Genomic DNA, 17,668 nt, shown 5'->3' with positions numbered 1-17,668 from the left:
AGTTCTTCAGTAGGAGGGTGGTGAGACTCTGGAATAGGTTGCTCAGGGAGGCTGTGGATGGTTCCTCCCTGGGGGTGTTGAAGGCCAGGTTGGATAAGTCCTTGATCAGCTGAGCCTAGTTGAGAGGTCTCCTGCCCATGGCAGGGAGGTTGGAGGAGATGATCCCTGAGGTCCCTCCCAGTCTGAGCCATTCTATGATTAATAGAAGCTAAAAGGTGGAAGGTAGACCAGCAGTAGCTCTCCATCACACCACTGCTCCCTCTGCTCCCCTGAGTTCAGGTCACAGAAGAGCTCTGCTTCCCCTTACCTTTGACTTCTTGGAGAGATGGATGAGGAACTTCTCATACTGCTCTATGGCAAACACCAGGTTTGGGATCGGCTTGGTGTCCCGAAGCACCTTAGCCTGGAATGCAGAATGGAGGCTGAGGGGTCACACGTGGAAGTAGCAAGGCCCCTGTAGCATGGCAGGAGGAGCACAACACTCCAGTTCAGAAGACTGCCTTCAGTAGCACTGGTCCATGCCAGTTGTACCCCAGCAAGCTTTGCCAGCTTGTTACTGGCATTAAATTGACTCCCATGCTGGTTCTGCTGTGAGGCTGCCTCAGGAATTGCTTTGTACTCTGACAGCCATCAGAGCAGGACGCCCTCTGCTCCAGCTGTGCCAAGGCATCACAAGCACACACTTTGCAGGCAGGGAGTGCTTTGCTTTCACTACAGTTTTGCCCTGTTTATTTGCCACCTCTGCTGTTTGTCCCCCACGGTTTCAGCGCAGCGTTTCGGCCCCTGCTCAGCGAACAGCTGGGAAGGTCATGCTTGAGGCTTTGAAACCCTTCACATCATGGGACAGCTGACAAGACAGGGGACATGCTGGCTGTGAGCACAAAGGACATGAAAGACCAGGAACCTGCCAGCCTGCTCACTTGCTCCTGACCAAATCTTTCCAGTCAGTTTCAACTACCTCACTTTATCTTTCAATGCACTGATAAAACTAAGAAACACTTCAGCAGAGGGCAGGATTGGTTCCAAGACCTTAGCTCATTTCTGTCCTTTCACAGCTTGTGCCAAATGATAACATTCCAGACCAGACTTAACCTTTGGTTCCTGGCTGTGAGCTTCTAGGCTGCATTTAGTGAAGGTGGGTTTGGTTTGGTTTGGTTTTTCATTTGGTTGCTTGCTTGGGTTGGGTTTGTTTTTTTTTAAGGACTTTTCTCTGAAGTTAAGGTAGAATAAATCTGAATGTGCCTTAAAGGCTCCATCTGTCCTTGGTGATCTCTAAGAAGCCACCAGTTAACACAAGCCTTGGAGTCATGAGCCCAAGTTCAAATGCAGCCTGTGTTCTAACAGAGTGACTCAATCTTACCATGACTGTGGAGACTGCAGCAGCTTCATCCTCTTTCTTCTTCTTTTTCTTCTCTTCTGCAAAGCTGAAGCTCTCACTGTGGATGTTCTGAAGGAGGGTGCCAAAAGAGATGTGTCATTAGAGGGTAAGGAGTGATGAAAGGCCAGAGCAGCCTTTGCTCTGGCCAGCCATCAGCATTAGCAGCGAGATGGCAGAGAGGTGGTGAGACAAGGAGGATGGAATTGGGAAGTCATCTCAAAACAAAAAGAGAAGAAAGGAAAACCTAATTTCAGGATTTATACTTCCAGAAATACACCCATGTGAGCAGGCCTCAGGAGTGGCAGCTCTGCACACCACTCCACCTTCCCCACTATTCCAGTGCCTCACCCCAGCACCCAACTCCTCTCCAAACACTTGGGCACTGCAGTCTTTGGCACCCACCTTAGTCTGCACTGTGAGGACTGCAGTGCTGTTGACCTTTATTTGCCATTGTGGTTAACAGCAGCACTAATCTCATCCAAAAAAACCCAGCCCAAAACCAAACCCCAAAAAAAACCCTGACATGAAGAGGGAGAGGAAAAGAAAAGCTAAAACCCAGCTCCCCAAACGCTCTTCCGTCCCTGCTCCAGCAGAGATCAGCGTGCTGGGTCCCAGTGGTGCTGAAATGTCTTGTGCTATTATTTGACACAGCAAAGCTTGAAACAGAAGAACCTCAAATCCTGTCAAGAAGATGAATAATCCCCCAAGGTGCCCATGTAGTGCAGCTGATGCACCACTCAGCACCAGGCAGGCTGCCTCTGACTTTGCCCGTTCATTTAGGCCTTACCTGCACGTAGGTAATGAAGGAGTAACACTGGGGGGTCAGGTGGGAACCCGAGAGCTTCACCTGCAAAGGAGCAGAGAGGTTGGTGGTGCTCCCAGCTCGAGGCAAGGAGCCACTTCCCCCAGCAGTTCACACTCACCAGCTTTTCCAGCCTTCCTGGGATGGTGGTGGAGGTGCTGCGGCAAGCCTGGATGTACTGCAAGGAAAACAGCAGAGCTTCTGCCAGGGACACCAAGCAGCTCATCCAACAGCACAGTGGGCAGGCCAAGGTTTGCAACAGCTACCCTCCCCAGTGCCTTGCTCTACCCCAAATGCCATGGCTGCACCCCAGAGCTGAGAGAGAGCTCTGGGGTACTCATCACCTGGTCTCCAACTAGCTCCACTGGCCTCCTTTCATGGCCCTCTTCCCCCAGGGCCAATGCTTCAAGCCACATGCAGCAAGGAGTGCCAAGGGCAGGGTGGCTGAGCACGGTGAGGACATCACCAGTGCTGTTCATTGTGGCACACAGCTGCATAGAGGAACCTACAGGATGGACTGGCAAGAGCCACTCACAGGATGTTAGGGGTCGGAAGGGACCTCCAGAGATCAAGGCCAACCCCCCTGCCAGAGCAGGGCCATGGAATCCAGCACAAGTCACACAGGAATGCATCCAGATGGGTCTTGAAGGTCTCCAGAGAAGGAGACTCCATACCCCCTCCAATCCCTGCATGGCCAAACTCAGCTGGGGAGAGTCCTCCCTCCATCTGCACTGCTGCAGAAAGGTCACAACACTGAGGGCACGAAAGCCAGCCGAGTTAGGACGGACTCATCTCCTGCAGGAGATCAACCAGCCCAGTCCTGAGCAGAGCTGCTGCCAGGGGTCACTGTGAGCTTGCTGTAGCAGATGGCAGGGAGCTGTTAGCTCTCAGCCAGCTGACTGTCAGCAGAGCAGCACTCACATGTTTGATGAGGGAGGTGAGAATTGCGTATGTCTTGCTGAGGCTTCTCAGCAGCGTGTCCACACAGCTCCCTGCAGGGAGTGCTGTCTGCACCAGCTCGTGAAAAACTGTCAGCAGAGTCCCCAGCTGCAGAATGATGCCTTTCTCCAGAGCCTGGCTTTGGTTTGATGCCTGAGAAGAGTCTTCTAGAAGAAAGGGATGAATACCTGGTGAGTGTATGTCTAATGAAGCCAGTGATGTGGGTGAGAAGTGCAAAAGGGCCACCCCTGTGTCCGTGCACAAAGCACCAGGGTGGCACAGGGAGGGATCTGGTGACAATGCTCATGTTGAACCAGCTCAAGGGAGAGTTCAGCCTGCCCTCAGGTGATGCTACCTCAAAGTCCCCAAACAGCTTTCTTTTTCTCCCCACCCTCTTAATCTGCTTTTGCCAAAGGTGTCACAATAAGAATTGGGCCACTTTTAGGCTGGTGTTAGGAAGTTCTTCCCAGAAAGAGAGATTGGCCACTGGGGTGTGCTGCCCAGGGAGGTGGTGGAGTCACCATCACTGGAGGTGTTTAAGAGGAGACTGGATGAGGCACTTGGTGCCATGGTTTAGTTGATCAGATGGTGTTGGGTGATAGGTTGGACTCGATGATCTCAAAGTTCTTTACCAACCTGGTCTGGTCCATCCCATCCCATCCCATCCCATCCCATCCCATCCCATCCCATCCCATCCCATCCCATCCCATCCCTCTTATTACCTGGTGTGTCTGACCCCAGACTGCTGAGCTTCTTGATAAGCCAGTCCACCTCCTCAAGGACCTTATCTGCCTGACCCAGAACCAGCAGCTAAGACAGAATGAGACAGAAGACCAATAACAAAACCTGTGGAGGAGTTTGGCACAGCAGGGATCTCTGAGCCACTTGCAGCAGAGCAGCCCAGACCCCCCCAGAGTGCTCCAGCCAGGCTCCTTTGACTCACACAGACAGTGGGGGCTGCTGTCTTGGCGTTCACTAGGGCGAAGTGGGACCGGCTCTCCACTTCCACATCCTGGTCAGAGGAGAGAAAGCAAGCAAATTCTGGTGAGTGGCTAGCTGCTGCCACACAAAGATGCCCTCAATCCTGGCCTGGCAGCACAAAGTGAGGAAGAGTTAGGGCTGGCTCTGCCTCGTACCTGATCTATGTCTCCCAGGCAGGCGTGGACGTCCTGGGCGAGCTCCCGCAGCAGGCTGACAGGACTCTTGTAGAGAGCATGAAGGCTGAAGAGCAGGGACAGCAAACCCTTGCAGCAAGCAGCATCCTCTGTGGGCAAGAGCAAACAATGCATTGGCAAGTTGCAGAGCTCCTGGAGCATCAGGCTTCCAGCAAGGGAAAGGCTCGGGTTCAGGGGGGGTTTCACAGTCTGCTTTCCCAGGAACACAGCAGGTGAGAGTCTGGGGAATCCTAGAATCAGTAAGGTTGGAAAAGACCTCAGAGATCATCAAGTCCAACCTGTCACCCAGCACCTCCTGACTGACTAAACCATGGCTCTAAGTGCCACATCCAATCCCTTTTTGAACACCTCCAGTGATGGTGACTCCACCACCTATGACTCCAATAACCAGAGAGTCCAGTGTGCCACGGAATGGGACCCGAATCTACCTGTCCCAGAGAGCTAAAACCAGCACAGACAACAGCACAGCATTTAGGGATCTATTATCAGAGCTGACCACATCTAAACCTGCTCTCCAAAGCTTACTCACCAAGAGTATTTTCTTTGCAAACTTTGACTGTCCAAGTCAGGAACTGAAGGAACTGCAGAAAGGAGAAAAGATATCCTGGCTGTGGGACAGGATTTAAAGCACAAAACTAATAACAACCATTAAGAACCCCCAAACCATCTCAGCCAATGCATCACTGCACAGGGACATGAGCAGAGTCCTCTTCTGGTGGAAAGGTGCCCCACCATGCTCTGGGAAGTTCCACAAGGGACACTAAACCTAGCAAGCACAAAGCTGAGCTCCAGGCCAGGGGAATGGCTCCAGGTTCCCTTGGACAGAGCAACAGCTCCATTTAATGTAAGGTAAATGATGACTCCAGACTTCTGGCACACTTTTAGTGCAGTCTCCAGCTTCTAGAGTGCCCCAGTTTTACAGGAAGTCTCCTTGTGAAGCAGGAATTAGGCACTCAGCCAGTTTGGACTGGTCACAAGTCTGCTGGCTGCCTTTGGCTCTCTTCTCATGGGGAAGCTGCACCACAAGTAGGCTCTGTTAGGAGTCCCTGCTCAGGTGAACAAACCATTCAGACTCCAGGTGCCCAAAGGCAGGATCAGAGCTTATAGAAGCAGGGTGGGAATCATAGAGTGTTAGGGAGTGGAAGGGACCTACAGAGATCATCCAGTCCAACCCCCCTGTCAGAGCAGGAGCACCCAGGGCAGGGCACACAGGAACACATCCAGGCAGGTTTTGAATGTCTCCAGAGAAGGAGACTCCACAACCTCTCTGGGCAGCCTGCTCCAGGGCTCTGCCACCCTCACAGTGACAAAGATTTCCCTTGGCACCTCCTCTGTTCCAGCTTGTACCCATTTCCCCTTGTCCTGCCACTGGACATCACAGCTTGTTCCAAACTGGGAAGCCAGCTTGTTCCAAACTGTCCTTACAGGAGTGTGACAGGAGTGAGATTGGTAACACACCAAAACTGTCCCTTTGCCATGGTCTGGCCTGCAGAAGGCAGAACAAGCAGACCCAGCAGAGCCCTCAGCCACCAGCCCAATCTGAGAGTCTTCTTCCCACCCCTGTGGCTAGGACACCCCTCCCTGCCACTCCATGGTAGCTGTGAAGTACCTGCTGGGAGGCTGGATCCAGGAGTTTGGACAAAGTGGAGAGGACTGTGATGAGTGACTGTGTTTCCTTGGAGTTGAAGTCATCTTCAGCAGCACTGAACTGGTTCACCAGAGACCTCTGACCATGGGAAGGAAAGACAGAGCCTCTGAGTGTGCAATGCTTGCTGCAGGGCCATTCTGAGAAGCAAAGAAGGAGAAGCTGCAGCACAGAAAGGAATCAGCAGCAGGGAGAATGCTCCTAAAGAGCAAGTGCTGGCCTTTGCTGTGAGTGCTCACAAGGGCCTGCATAGGATCCAGTGTGGCTTTTACAGTACTCAGGTCAGTTTATCACAGAATCATCACAGAATGGCTCAGACTGGGAGGGACCTCAGAGATCATCTCCTCCAACCTCCCCACCATGGGCAGGGACACCTCTCAACTAGGCTCAGCTGCTCAAGGCCTCATCCAACCTGGCCTTCAACACCCCCAGGGAGGAGGCATCCACAGCCTCCCTGGGCAGCCTATTCCAGAGTCTCACCACCCTCCTACTGAAGGGTCAAATCCACTCTAACTCTGCTCTCCCTCAGCTTCAAACCATTCCCCCTTGTCCTGTCTCTGGACACCCTCAGGAGAAGTCCCTCTGCAGCCTTCCTGCAGGATCCCTTCAGCTATTGGAGGGTCCCCCTGGAGTCTTCTCTTCTCCAGGCTGAACACCCCCAGCTTCCTCAGCCTGTCCTCACAGCAGAGGTGCTCCAGCCCTTGGATCATCTTTGTGGCCTCCTCTGGACTCCCTCCAACAGCTCTGTCTTTCTCAGGCTGGGGACACCAGAACTGGAGGCAGGATTGGAGGTGGGGTCTCAGCAGAGCAGAACCAAGGGGCAGAATCCCCTCTCCTGCCCTGCTGGCCACACTCCTCTGGCTGCAGCCCAGCACACAGCTGCCTGCTGGGCTGCATGAGGGCACTGCTGGCTCCTGGGGAGCTTCTCAGCACCCAACACCCCCAAGTCTCTTTCTTCAGGGCTGCTCTCAACCCACCCTGCACCCAGCATGGATTTGTGCCTGGGTCTGGCCTGAGCCAGCTGCAGGACCTGAAGCTCTGTAAGCAGAGCTGCACTTCAACCCAGCTCTGCGCAGCGCCCTGGGGCAGCTTCCCTCGGAGGTCAGAAGCTGTTCTGAAGTGGCAGTGAATTTGTGTCAGAGTTTGTGGTCAAGCAAGAGGGAGCTAGCAGTGTTTTGTGCCAGAATTAGCAGTGTTTTGGAACACTTGCAGCACTCAGTGGCACTCACCTGGAACTGCCGGATCTGGAAGGCAGCTCTCTCGGTGACATTAATATCCGCTGCCTCTGCGTCACCATCGCTGATATCTGGCAGAGACAGAGAGGTGCAGAGAGGAAAAACAAACCCACCAAGCTAAGTGCCAAGAGCAGAACACAGGATTTCTTCCTGAAACTGGGAAAGGTGGCAACTGCTCACAGCTAGAGGAGGAATACAGACTGCAAAGCCACGGTGAGCACAGAAATATGTCAGGGGCGAACTCCGAATAGACAAATGCTGTACCAGAGCTCAGCTGTTCCCCTGGCAGGCCTCAGAGCTCTGCAGAAGCAGGGAAAGATACCTCTAGAACTTGCCTCTGGTGTGAAAATCATGGAATGCCTCAGGCTGGAAGGGACCTCAGGGATCATCTCCTCCAACCTCCACACCACGGGCAGGGACACCTCTCAGCTAGACTCAGCTGCTCAAGGCCTCACTCAGCCTGGCCTTCAACACCCCCAGGCAGGAGGCAGCCACAGCCTCCCTGGGCAGCCTGTTCCAGAGTCTCACCACCCTCCTACTGAAGAGATTCTTCCTCAGCTCCAGTCTAACCCTGCTCTGCCTCAGCTTCAAACCATTCCCCCTTGTCCTGTCTCTAGACACCCTCATGCAAAGTCCCTCTGCAGCCTTCCTGCAGGCTCCCTTCAGGTACTGCTCTAGGGTGCTAAGCCCACCTTGCTGCTGAGAGACGAGGGCCATACCCCTAGCTATGGATGAAAGGTCCCTAAGTGCCCATGGTGGAAGGCAAAAGGCTAGAGAGCAAAGCAGGAGTGCACCCTGTGCTTACCCAGGGCCTGCAGGAACTGGGGGATCCTGGCAGCGTAGAGCTGCTGCACCGTGTTGAAGACGCGCAGCAAGCCCTCCAGGCACAGCAGGGAGATGCTTTTGCCCTTCTTCTTCCCTGGCTCTTCCACAACGCTGGGAATTGAAGTGTACCTCCAGAGCAGAACCCTGTGGGATGGGAGAGGAGTTACCACCAACCACATGCTCCAGTAAAGCTGGCTGCACAGTGCAAGAACTGGAAGAGGGCTGATCACAGATTTCCCTGCTAGGATCCCCTTCCTGATATCCATTGTGAGGTCTCCTTTGCTGTGGGAAAGTGGAGGGAGAAGAGATCCAGTTTGAAGGAGGTTTCATGTACAAAGTCAGCCAAACAGCTTCTGCATTCCTCCTGCACAGCTGAAGAATGTCAAGGTCAGGGGACCTTCCAATCCCATCTGGAGTCCATCTTTAACCACCCCTTTCTCCCACCCAGCTTCCCTTCTGTCTCAGCCTACCCAAACACTGACTGCTGGTGTCAAACCTGTCAGTGCCAAAACGAGCTCCTCTCTGGGCAGTGTGGATCTGTGAAATGTCAGCCCTCACTCTAGGGCTCCACACAAATAAAATCAGAAAGGTGAAGGCAGGCAAGACCAAGCCAAAAGCTTTGAAGAGAACCCAGACTGTTTGGCCCAAAGGATAATTGTCTGTTTGCAGGCAAACATCTTTTTCCTGCTCCCCTAAGCCCACTCTTTCCCTTTTTTGTTCCCTCTCCTTTCTTCTCACCAGTCAGGGCTGCCCACACAGATGATCTTATTCTGTTTCAGTGTCCAGTCACACAAAACATGTAGCTCACATGCAGTCCTAATGGCTGCCACAAACCCAGCCTCTATTATTTGGGGTGAGACACGACCCAGGCATTATTCATGGCAGAGGTGATTTGCATTTTGTGCTCTCTGCTGACTGGGAGCTGAAAAGACCCCATGCAGATGTGACCTAGATCCCCAAAGACATTTCCACGGTTAACATTCCTGGATTTCCAAAGGATTACATGCCTGAATGTCTCCAGGCATCTTGAAAAAGCCCTAAAGAAAGGCTTTGCAAAGCTTGTGCCCCTCTTACATCTGTTTCATGCTGCAGCTCAAAACGAGTTTTAACCTCACTGCGTCGCAGAGGCCTCAGGCATCCAGCCTCTAACCATGCAGGAGCAGGAGTGATGGGACAGCTCTGGGGTCCCCAGCATGAGAAGGACACAGAGCTGGTGGAGGGAGGCCAGAGGAGGACCACAAAGATAAGATAGGATAGGATAGGATAGGATAGGATAGGATAGGATAGGATAGGATAGGATAGGATAGGATAGGATAGGATAGGATAGGATAGGATAGGATAGGATAGGATAGGATAGGATAGAATAGAACAGAACAGAACAGAATTAACATCATAGAATCAACAAGGTTGGAAAAGACCTCAAAGATCATCATGCCCAAAGATGATCCAAGGGCTGAAGCATTCCTGCTATGAGGACAGGCTGAGGGAGCCTGGAGAAGGGAAGACTCCAGGGGAACTTTAGGGCTGCCTTCCAATAGCTGAAGGGATCCTAAAGGAAGGCTGCAGAAGGACTTTTCCTGAGGGTGTCTAGAGACAGGACAGGGGGGGATGGTCTGAAGCTGAGGCAGAGAAGGGTTAGAGTGGAGCTGAGGAAGAAGTTCTTCAGTAGGAGGGTGGTGAGACTCTGGAATAGGCTGCCCAGGGAGGCTGTGCCTGCCTCCTTCCTCCCTGGGGGTGTTGAAGGCCAGGCTGGGTGAGGCCTTGAGCAGCTGAGTGTAGTTGAGAGGTGTCCCTGCCCATGGTGGGGAGGTTGGAGGAGATGCTCTGTGAGGTCCCTTCCAACCTGAGCCATGCTAGGATTCTGCGAACCAAAACTCAGAAAGAGATTGACAAGGAAGGTTTGATGGTGTTTGGTTCTTCCAGGCCAATGGCTGTGACTGGAGCTCTGCCACCCACTCTCCCCCTGATTCCTCAGGAGCACAAAGCCCTGCCCTCCACCTGATCACTGCAAGTGTCTGCAGCAGCCGTGGCCTGCAGCCCTCTCCCAGAGCCCTCCCGCAGGCTCCGCAGGGCTGCCGCCTCCCCGTGCCACAGCCGCTCACCGGGTGATCTTGCAGAGGCTCTGGAACATCTTCTCAGGGTTTTGCCCATCTGGCCCATCAGTTTGGCCTGTCTCCTCCAGCTGCTGCACCTTCTGCAGAGCGACGCTGACAGCGTAGCGCAGGAACTCCGTGCTGGAGCGCAGGACCGCCAGGCTCTCCTCGTGGCTCTGCGCATCGTCCCTGAGGAGTCAAGAGCGCTGTCAGAGAACTCAGGATGGCACAGAGATGGCCCTACAAGGTTCAAAGTCATCAGCTGAATTCAGGGTGGAGAAGCCCCTTGGTTTTGGTAGCCTGTAGTGAACACTTGGACAGTATCTGAAGGGGGCTCCAAGAAAGCTGGGGAGGGACTGCTGAGGCTGTCAGGGAGGGATAGGACTGGGGGGGATGGAGCAAAACTAGAAGTGGGTAGATTCAGAGTGGATGTGAGGAAGAAGTTCTTCCCCATGAGGGTGGTGAGAGACTGGCACAGGCTGCCCAGGGAGGTGGTGGCAGCCTCCTGCCTGGAGGTGTTTGCAGCCAGGCTGGAGGTGGCTGTGAGCAACCTGCTGCAGTGTGAGGTGTCCCTGCCCATGGCAGGGGGGTTGGAACTGGATGAGCCTTGAGGTCCCTTCCAACCCTGACAATTCTATGATTCTATGACAGAGTCACAGTATCACTAAGGTTGGAAGAGACCTGAAAGATCATCAAGTCCAACCTGTCTCCACCGACCTCATGACTAGACCATGGCACCAAGTTCCACATCCAATCCCCTCTTGAACACCTCCAGGGATGGGAACTCCACCACTGTCCACAGTTAGACCAGCCTGTCCCAAGACACCAGCAGACATGGTTTGAACTGATGTCTGGCTCTGCTCCACAGAGCTCTGGTACTCAAACAATGGAGTTTGATGCCTAGGGAATGGCTCAGGACTGGAAGAGCAGAGCTTTTCTGGGGTCTTGTAGCAAGGTCCAGGAGCACTCCCTGCAGAACACAGCTCAGGAGCCCTGGACCCTGCAAGAGTGGTCAGGCATTGGACCAGGCTGCCCAGGGAGGTGGTGGAGTCATCATCCCTGGAGGTGTTCAAGAAGTGTGTGGACATGGCACTTTGAGACATGCTTTAGTTTGCATGTTGGTGTTGGGTTGAAGGTTGGACTCCATGTCCTTAGAGGTCTCTTCCAGCCCAAACAGTTCTATGCTTCTATAATACCACGAGCTGCACACCTCTGGATCCTGCCCTGACCACGACGGTCTCCAGACTGTGCTGTTACCACCCATGCTTTGAACATGAAGGAGAGTGCTGTGTGTGCACTGAACAAGGCAGCCAGCATGCAGACACCACAGAAGCAGCTTGTGAATGGTGCTCAAGCTACTCCAGATGTGACAGCTTCTCACCTGAAGAGAGCTGTGAGCAGAGTAGATACAAAAGCCATGGACAGGAAGCTCCGTGCAGTTTTGGTGCCCAAGCCAGGTTTGTTCTTTCCAGCTTTCTCCTTCAGGATCTCAGAGAGTTTGTTGTAACATGCAAACAGGCCTAGGACATCCTCAAACTTGTTCTTACTGCAATAAAGCAGCAGAAAGCATTAATGGAGAAAACCCAGCCTTAGGAGTTTCCCATTTGAGGCTTCAGTTGCCACATGCCACAGCCACACTTTGCAAAGGAGGAGCCCACGACACACGACATCTCCCCACCTCCCTAACACCTCCATCTGTTCCTCCCTGTCCTGCTCTTCTATAAAATGTCACATCCCATCTCTCACAACACTCCAAGGCAAGACACTCCCTGTGCCACAAGGCACTGGCATCCAGGAAGCATCACCCCCACTCTGTGCTGGCACTCCTCTGCTTGCACTGAAGCTGCACTCGCAAGGCACAGCTGCTGCTGGAGGCTGAGAGTTGATGTTTTACCTGAAATTCCCTATGTTGAAGTTGTACTCAATCAGGACCTCACAAATTCCCATCACTTGAAGGGCATAGATGTTATTCTTCACACCAACACCAGAAGACAGAGAGAAATCTGCTGATTTATCCTAAGAGGTAAAGGAAAGAAGTGAGAAAACAAATCTCCTCCAAGCCTGACAAGAACTCGGTGTCTTCTTCCACTGAGCCAAACTGAGAATGTGATTTACCAGTTCAAAGTCTTCCAGCTCACTCTTGATCATTCTTCTTGTGACAGATTCTAGCATCTCTTCAAAGTTTTGCTGAAATCCCACCTCCTCCTCCTCCTCCTCCTCCTCCTCTTCAGCTCCTTGGCACAGACGTGCAGTGCTCTTATACCAGGCCAGGCAGTGTTGGATACAGCAGAGCAGATGGGCCTGAAGGCAGCAGCCACGCAGTCACGTTCAGCCTTCTGGCTGGAGGTCACTGACAGACTGTTCTAGCTGGCTGCAAAGAGCCATAGCTCCCTTTGGAGGTTCACATGAGACTCAGTGTCTCATTCCCAGAAGGAGGGGACCTGCAGTGCTGAACGCAGCTGCCCACCTCTAGCTTCAGACAAGGCTGTCTGCCCAAGCTTGCCAACAGGGGATGCAGACACTTAACTCCCACTGCTCCCTCACCCAGCTGCCTCAACTGCTGAAGGAGATGGAAAAGGAATTCCCAAAAGGGCTCTTACTCTAGAGAAGTGCCTGCTCCCTTCCTGGGTGTGCTGCTGCAGCACAGGGTGGGAGCTTCCTTAGGGGGAAACAGAGTGATTCATTTGAATGCTTCCTTTGAACCCAATCACTGAGGTCTCACCTCCAGCACTTTCAAAGGAGCAAACCCTCTGCTACACACACACTGCTCAACTGTTTGATGTGGAGTTAAGGTGAAGGAGGGGCCAAAATCCCTCCCCAAGCCATGGTGATCTCAATACAGGATAACAGGACTCACTACTCTTAGAGCATTTCTCACACAGGTCCCCCTAAACCACTGTGCTAGTGGAGCTCTGACAGAAAGCCTGAGACAGGGGTGAGGTGCCCAGCTCTACTGTTACTAAAAGAGCTGCTCCAGGCCAGAAAAGGCTGAAGAAACACAAAATATGCAGCTCATGCAGCAGCACAACTAAAACACAGCACAGCAGATGTGCCTGCAGCTGTGGCCAGCCAGCACAGCTCTTACCAGTGGTTCCTGCAGGAAGATTTGATCTCCTTGAGCCATGATACATCCCTCAAGCTTCAGAGGAGGCAGCAGGTCTGGCTGGGGCAAGTAATACTGCTTTATCTGCCATAGAAAACAAGAGAAATAACCAGTTAGCTGGTGACTGAGCCTCTCAGGGTGCTTGAAAACAGAACAGGATCATCTCCCATGGAGTGAAAGCTGGCACTGCAATAACGAGCCTGAACACATCCCTGAGCCACATCAGCTGCTCTACTCGTACCTGAAACCCCCTCCTGAGCTGCTTAGGTGCCTCTCAGCCAGGACAAAAGCAGGTTTATCTGACCACTTGCTGTTGTGTTGCCTCAACATGCAACCCCACTTGCACTTTGCCTGCAGTGCTGCCCATCCCCTGAACAGTCAGGACAAGTAACAGCTTCTGGTGCCTGTCATCGCCCAGAGGCTTGGCTCTGCTGTGGTGTGTCCTGGCCTATGGGTGCAGTCAGTGACACAGGCTCCACCTGACACCAAAACAAACCACGAGAGACCATGCTTGTACCAGTTCCTGGCTGTTTGGCACACCAAAGGAGAGATATGCTCCAAGTACTGACACAGGACCAGTGTGGAATGGGCAAAGTTATGCAGATAGCAATGAGACAAAACATTAAACCTTTAGACCAAGCTCCCATGAAGTGCCCTCTGTTACCCAAAAGCTGGCTTGGCTCTGTTCATGTTCCTATCTCAGACCCTGTGCTGTCATGGGAAAGCTGGAATTAGTCAGCATGAACTCTCTGGATGATTAAAGGGAAGAAAATGACTTGTCTACAAGAAAGCACAGCCTGTCCATGGATGGAGGCAATGTGATTGTCTTGTTGCCATGAGCAACACTCCTGGGGAATGAGTTAATCCTCCCAGATCCTCCATGGACTTGGGTATTCTCCTGATGGGAGGACAGTAACAGTAATTACTGTGTCAGCACACATCCTTGGGGAGGTATGGGAGGGCAACTGCTGAGGAGCAGGGAGTGCACAGAGCACTGGGCTCACCCTTCTCACAGCACCTCCCAGCTGGAGGCTTGGGAAGGGCTCCGACATCCCTTCCCTTCCAGCCTGTGACAGGATATGAACCAGCCTCCAGGTGTTCACCTAGGCTGCTCTCTCAGCACAGCAGGGATTTGAACAGCTCCTCAGAGAAGTGCCACAGCACTTTCAAACATGTTTCCAGGGTAAGGGAGAAATGTTTCCCCACTCTTTAACCCCAGCTGCCTGCTCAGAGCGGCGGCAGCGCAGCCCCGCCGGCGCCTGCAGCCCCAGCACAGGGCAGCACTCACCTGGGACAGGAGAGTCTCCATGATGGAGCTGGCCAGCTGGGAGTTCCTGCGAAGGACATCATAGAACCCCTGCAGACAGGAAGGGAGGACAGGTTGGCTCTCACCAGCAAGAGCAGAAGCCACAGGCACACTGAAACCGGCGTCATAAGGCGGCAGTGACCCTCGGGCGCTGCAAGGGACCACGAGCAAGTGGCAATGTGCTCAGCGTAAAACCCCGTAGCTGGCAAGGCCAAGGCACCACAGAAAGAAGGGATGAATCAGAAGGAGGATGAATTTCCTCACAGGGGCCCTCTCACAGGCTGTATCTCCCTAGCAGCAGTGGCACCGAGCCCAGAGTGACTTTTGCTGCTATTTAACACCAGCGCCAGATCCAACTTCAAACTGTGAAATCCTGCTTCAAAGGCAAAACAAGGCAGTGGGGGAACTATGGGAGAGGGGGGGGAAAAAATCCTCCAGCCTGTAAAAAAACTCAGTGGAGGGGTAAAGCAAACACACAGCAAAAAGCTTGCAGCTCACCAAAGGTCAGCCCAACCAAGGCGAGAAGGAAACAAAACACCTCTGACCTAAAGAGGATTTTTCCCTCAGGAGGGTACCTCAGAGTTGTCTCAGGAGCTAAGATACACACACACACACAAAAAAGGCTCTTGGTATCAGGCCATCAGCCCTAAGAAACCTCAGGGAGGGACTAACCTTCCTAGAAACTTGCAGAAGGAGGACACAAAAAAAGGAGACAGATCCCTGATGCAGTCTCTGGGGAAGCTTCCCCATAGCCTCCAGTCAGGGCTTGCTTTGGAGCTCAGCACTGACTACAAGCAACTCTGTCCAATGCCCATTAAGACACTGGGCATCAAGTACACCTCCCACTTCTCAGGCCACACCACAGGAAGAGAGCCTCCTCTTTTTTTTGTGGTTCTTGGGCAGTGTGAGCTGAGGGAGAGAGATCACTGTGCCTCTGGCCTCAGAATGTGGGTCTTGGGCAGGGTGAGCTGAGGAACAGAGATCACTGTGCCTCTGGCCTCAGAATGTGGGTCTTGGGCAGGGTGAGCTGAGGGAGAGAGATCACTGTGCCTCTGGCCTCAGAATGTGGGTCTTGGGCAGGGTGAGCTGAGGGACAGAGATCACTGTGCCTCTGGCCTCAGAATGTGGGTCTTGGGCAGGGTGAGCTGAGGGACAGAGATCACTGTGCCTCTGGCCTCAGAATGTGGGTCTTGGGCAGGGTGAGCTGAGGGACAGAGATCACTGTGCCTCTGGCCTCAGAATGTGGGTCTTGGGCAGGGTGAGCTGAGGAACAGAGATCACTGTGCCTCTGGCCTCAGAATGTGGGTCTTGGGCAGGGTGAGCTGAGGGACAGAGATCACTGTGCCTCTGGCCTCAGAATGTGGTTCTTGGGCAGGGTGAGCTGAGGGACAGAGATCACTGTGCCTCTGGCCTCAGAATGTGGTTCTTGGGCAGGGTGAGCTGAGGGAGAGAGATCACTGTGCCTCTGGCCTCAGAATGCTCCCAAATAAATTGAAGGAGGGTTGAAAAAAACCAACCAAACCTCCCAAAAAAACACCCCCAGTCCTTAGCAGCTGTGTCCCAAGATACCTGAGGTGATGATGGGCTGCTGTGATGATTATTTCCCTGGACCTGCAGCAGCAGTGGTGTTTAAAAAGGAGATGGCAGAGGCCATGCTCACCTCGTACAACATGAGCCGAATGTCCGCCTGCTGGCTCAGGCAGCACCTCAGGCTGCCCAGGATTTCAAGGCAGAAGGCCTCATTAGCTGCAGAGTTATAGCAGGTATGAACATCTGCCTGGACCTGAGAGGGAATATTAGTCATGTTACAGTCCTGCTTACAGTTCTCAGAGATCACAACACAGGAGCAAGGTGAGGAGGGGCCCAGCCCCTAAAGGATCACAGAAATGCTCCCTAGAGCGCTGCCAGGCTCTTAGCACCACCATGGAGCTCCTCAGCATAGAATCAGCCAGGTTGGAAAAGACCTCAGAGATCATCAAGACCAACCTGTCACCCAAAACCTTATGACTAACTAAACCATGGCTTCAAGTGCCACATCCAATCCCCTCTTGAACACCTCCAGGGATGGTGACTCCACCACCTCCCTGGGCAGCACACTCCAGTGACCAATTACTCTCTCTGGGAAGAACTTTCTCCTCACCTCCAGCCTAAACCTCCCCTGGCACAGCTTGAGACTATGTCCTCTTGTTCTGGTGCTGGTTACCTGGGAGAAGAGACCAACAGCCCCAACTACCTCCCTTCAGGGAGTTGTAGAGAGCAATGAAGTCACCCCTGAGCCTCCTCTTCTGCAGGCTAAGCAACCCCAGCTCCCTCAGCCTCTCCTCACAGGGCTGTGCTCCAGAGCCCTCCCCAGCTTTGTTGCCCTTCTCTGGACACCTTCAAGTCTCTCAATGTCCTTCTTAAACTGAGGGGCCCAGAACTGGACACAGGACTCAAGGTGTGGCCTAACCAATGCAGAGTACAGGGCACAATGACTTCCCTGCTCCTGCTGGCCACACTGTTCCTGATGCAGGCCAGGATGCCATTGGCCTTCTTGGCCACCTGGGCACACTGCTGGCTGATGTTCAGCTGGCTGTCAACCAGTACCCCCAGGTCCTTTTCTGCACACCAGTGCTGGAAGAGAGAATGACTCTGAGAAGCAACCTCCCTGAGCCAGGTTCTCTTTGCACACTGCACTTCCCAAAGCTTTCCTTCCAGGACTAAGCCCTGCTGAAGTTGCATTGCTGCTTTGGAGAACCACTCCTGAGGTGTTTCAGACAGTGTACAACAGACACAAGACTGCCTCATGTGCCTGAGAGGGTCCAGTGCAGAGACACAAAGATACTGGAGGCAGTGGAACATCACCCTGTGAGGACAAGCTGAGGGTGCTGGGGATCTTTAGCTTGGAGCAAAGGAGCCTGAGGGCTGACCTCATTGCTGGTGATAAAGATGTGCAGGGCAGTGCTGGGAGGACAGAGCCAGGCTGTGCCCAGGGATGTCCAGTGACAGGACAAGGGGCACTGGGGGCAAGCTGGAGCAGAGGAGGTGCCACAGGAACAGAAGGCAAAACTTCATCACTGTGAGGGTGCCAGAGCCCTGGAGCAGGCTGCCCAGAGAGCTTGTGGAGTCTCCTTCTCTGGAGACTTTCAGAGCCTGCCTGGCTGTGCTCTGTGTGCCCTGCTCTGGCA

General features: G+C 53.3%; 1 protein-coding gene across 1 annotated transcript in view; it reads right to left on the bottom strand.

The window, feature by feature from the left end:
* The window catches only part of FANCI (FA complementation group I), a 31,867-nt gene that overhangs the window by 1,651 nt on the left and 12,548 nt on the right, over positions 1–17,668 (bottom strand). Inside the window, exons 17-35 of the mRNA XM_054168765.1 lie at positions 16,162–16,284; positions 14,484–14,552; positions 13,178–13,279; positions 12,208–12,393; positions 11,987–12,108; positions 11,474–11,638; positions 10,102–10,281; positions 7,980–8,143; positions 7,169–7,245; positions 5,904–6,020; positions 4,824–4,875; positions 4,256–4,383; positions 4,063–4,131; positions 3,842–3,929; positions 3,102–3,286; positions 2,302–2,358; positions 2,166–2,225; positions 1,361–1,447; positions 308–403 (exon numbers count right to left, since the gene is read on the bottom strand). Of these exons, the coding sequence (XP_054024740.1) occupies positions 308–403; positions 1,361–1,447; positions 2,166–2,225; positions 2,302–2,358; positions 3,102–3,286; positions 3,842–3,929; positions 4,063–4,131; positions 4,256–4,383; positions 4,824–4,875; positions 5,904–6,020; positions 7,169–7,245; positions 7,980–8,143; positions 10,102–10,281; positions 11,474–11,638; positions 11,987–12,108; positions 12,208–12,393; positions 13,178–13,279; positions 14,484–14,552; positions 16,162–16,284 (2,127 nt within the window). The remainder of the gene's footprint in view (positions 1–307; positions 404–1,360; positions 1,448–2,165; positions 2,226–2,301; positions 2,359–3,101; positions 3,287–3,841; positions 3,930–4,062; positions 4,132–4,255; positions 4,384–4,823; positions 4,876–5,903; positions 6,021–7,168; positions 7,246–7,979; positions 8,144–10,101; positions 10,282–11,473; positions 11,639–11,986; positions 12,109–12,207; positions 12,394–13,177; positions 13,280–14,483; positions 14,553–16,161; positions 16,285–17,668) is intronic.

Source organism: Dryobates pubescens, chromosome 17 (genome assembly GCF_014839835.1).
Source record: "Dryobates pubescens isolate bDryPub1 chromosome 17, bDryPub1.pri, whole genome shotgun sequence".
Taxonomy (NCBI): Eukaryota; Metazoa; Chordata; class Aves; order Piciformes; family Picidae; genus Dryobates; species Dryobates pubescens.
This window is presented reverse-complemented; position numbering and strand designations above follow the sequence as displayed.